At 27.1% G+C, this 2,647-nt stretch overlaps 2 protein-coding genes across 2 annotated transcripts in view; one reads left to right on the top strand and one right to left on the bottom strand.

Moving 5' to 3' along the window:
• The first annotated feature begins 1,155 nt into the window (after positions 1-1,155).
• On the top strand, positions 1,156-1,886 carry LOC115033218 (XK-related protein 4-like). The gene is made up of 2 exons (XM_029485409.1): positions 1,156-1,258; positions 1,444-1,886. The coding sequence occupies exons 1-2, from the start codon at positions 1,156-1,158 to the stop codon at positions 1,884-1,886; spliced, it is 546 nt and encodes a 181-aa protein (XP_029341269.1).
• Positions 1,608-2,647, bottom strand: part of LOC100162829 (dynein light chain roadblock-type 2-like) — a 4,095-nt gene continuing 3,055 nt past the window's right edge. Inside the window, exon 3 of the mRNA XM_001947820.5 lies at positions 1,608-2,152. Within this exon, the coding sequence (XP_001947855.2) occupies positions 2,094-2,152 (59 nt within the window). The 3' untranslated portion in view covers positions 1,608-2,093. The remainder of the gene's footprint in view (positions 2,153-2,647) is intronic.

The raw sequence follows: 2,647 nt of genomic DNA, 5'->3' as shown, positions 1-2,647 counted from the left end.
TTGTTGAGAAGCTTATTATCAACTGCGTAATCCACATGATCCCTTTGAAAGCTTCACTGGCCGATATATATTCAGCGTCTGTCGATGATAATGACACGCAATGTTACCTTTTCGATGTCCATGAAATTATGCTTGACCCATATCTGAATAGTATCCTGACGTTAAACGTCGTGTCTGAACGTCGCCTGCATAATCTGCATCACTAAATATTTCTAATAACAATTGTGTATTATTATTAAAATATAAACCATAATTAAATGTTTGTTTGACATATCGTATAATCCGTTTAATCAAGTTCCAATGTGCTTTAGTCGGTTTTGCTAAAAAACGACTAGCAAAGTTCACTGCATATGCTACATCTGGTCTTGTTACCTGCGATAAAACAGTAAACTACCTACTGCTTTGTGTAAGGTATTTCTTCACTTAATATCTCCAATTCTTCCTGTTGTTCAATAGTATGAGACTTGTCTATCGGAATTGAAAGTTCCTTAGCTTCAAACATATTAAATTTATTAATTATGCTACTTGCATAATTTGTCTGATGCACAAATAATGAACCATTTTTTATTAAGCTTACCTGCATATTACATAGAAAATATTCTAGACTTCCCTTTGTCACCTCAAACTCTTTTTCTAAGTTTGTTAAAAGTTCCTCAATTATGTCTTCATTATCTGCAGCGATTCAGAAACTTCATTTATGTAAGTTGTGTTGTTTTTTTTAATGGCCTTTCAAAACTGTTTGTTTTGCCACACCCTGTATTATATTGAATAATATAATTGTATGTTATTGTATGTTTTTTTTTAACTTAAAACTTTTTTTATGTAAATTGAATCATTTCAAAATAAATACCCCTTAAAAATAAATTATTTAGCTGTAATTTAAATGTATGCTAAAATATTTAATTATTGTGTAGTGTCTATATATTTGTTGCCTTGTTCAAAATATTACAGTGCACATTTGAATGGTTTAAGTATTGAATATTTGAATACATATATTATAATGATTGTAAATACTAGTATAAGTTTATAATAAGTAACTAATGATAGGTAGTAAATTGACCACTATTCTAATGATATGTAACTATATATTATTGATTTCAGTTATTCATCAATCTGCATCTATTGCAAGTTTAACCATAGGGTATTGCTTGGGCTATGGCTTCATATCATAAAAATGTAAGAATTGCTTATGAAAATCGAAAAAATATCGGCAATACAGGAACAGTGTTACAGTTTTTATGGTACATAATGATTACAGGTATATAAAACATGTATTTAAAATTTTAAAAGTATATAATAGAATAATTTTAAACTGGTTTTAAACTTAAATTCCAAATGATTTAAAACATCATAATATTATTTAAATGCATTATGAATACATTTTGTCTAAATGTATAATAATATTTTCTGTGATACAATCTGTAACACATTTTTATTTTTCAGTCTCCCGAATGTTGTCTTTTAGTTTAGCTGCTATAATGTGGCCACAGTCAACTAGTATTTTTTGTATGGTTCATTGGCTCTTAATGCCATTGTGTATTTTCAAATATCAGAACGTAACATTTTGTATGCCATCCGACCAATCTGAAGAAAGTAGAATCATGAGATTTTTTTCAAGAATACTCGGTCTTGTCTACATTTTTACTTATTTATCACCCAGTGAAGGCCAAGGGAATTCAAGAAATCGTTACTTAGGGTATTATGGAGTGTTCCTAAGAGAAAATGTAGCTGCAGTTACTATTTGGGCTATCACTGGTCCGGATCAAAACTATTGGTACTACTATCCGCTGATGATATGTTCGATAACACCATTTTTTGTTGGAATTTTGTTTATGACAATATATTACAAATTTTTCCATCCTCATACAATCATATCTCTTACATAAATGATATTGTTGAACCATATAACTCTAATAATATGACCACGTTTATTGCAAACATTCTTAGGTAAAATTATCATTGAAATCAAATGATCTGTTAATTTATATGTATTTGTATACATTAAATTAATGAAAACTATTTTAATATATTATTAAATTGTTGAATTATATAAATATTATAAACATTAATATAGCAAATTTTTGTAGCCAATTTTACATTGGTGATCTAGAGCCAGTCGGTTTTTGAATTACCACCATGGTATAATGTTTATCTGTAACAAAAAAAATGGTTATGTACATAATTATATTATATTATTTATAATCTCATACTCATGTAATATCTAAGATGAATATTATATTATATTATATTATATACTTAAACTAAATTGACATAAAGACTTAAAATATTTTAGACATTTTCTATGACTTAATTATTTTAATAAATTAATTGTTATACATTATATACACATAAGAATTATTATTTTTTTAAAAAGCATTATTAAAAAATGAATAAATCATATAATTGACAATAATCGTTAAACCTATGATGTGGAATGTGTAACTGCATTAATTATTTGGTAGAAGTAGATTATAAGTAGATTAAAAAGTAAAAAATGTCCAATAGTTTTCAAACGCGTTAGGAAAAACAAACAAACAAATTAAGAGATTTTTACGCAAAAACAGTTTTTAAAAAATTAATTTTGTGTTGATGTGTAAACATCTATGATATCGGTTTGTAGTACGACCTTCTTGGGGAATCGAGAGTC

The sequence above is a fragment of the Acyrthosiphon pisum genome, chromosome X (assembly GCF_005508785.2).
Source record: "Acyrthosiphon pisum isolate AL4f chromosome X, pea_aphid_22Mar2018_4r6ur, whole genome shotgun sequence".
Classification (NCBI taxonomy): domain Eukaryota; kingdom Metazoa; phylum Arthropoda; class Insecta; order Hemiptera; family Aphididae; genus Acyrthosiphon; species Acyrthosiphon pisum.
This window is presented reverse-complemented; position numbering and strand designations above follow the sequence as displayed.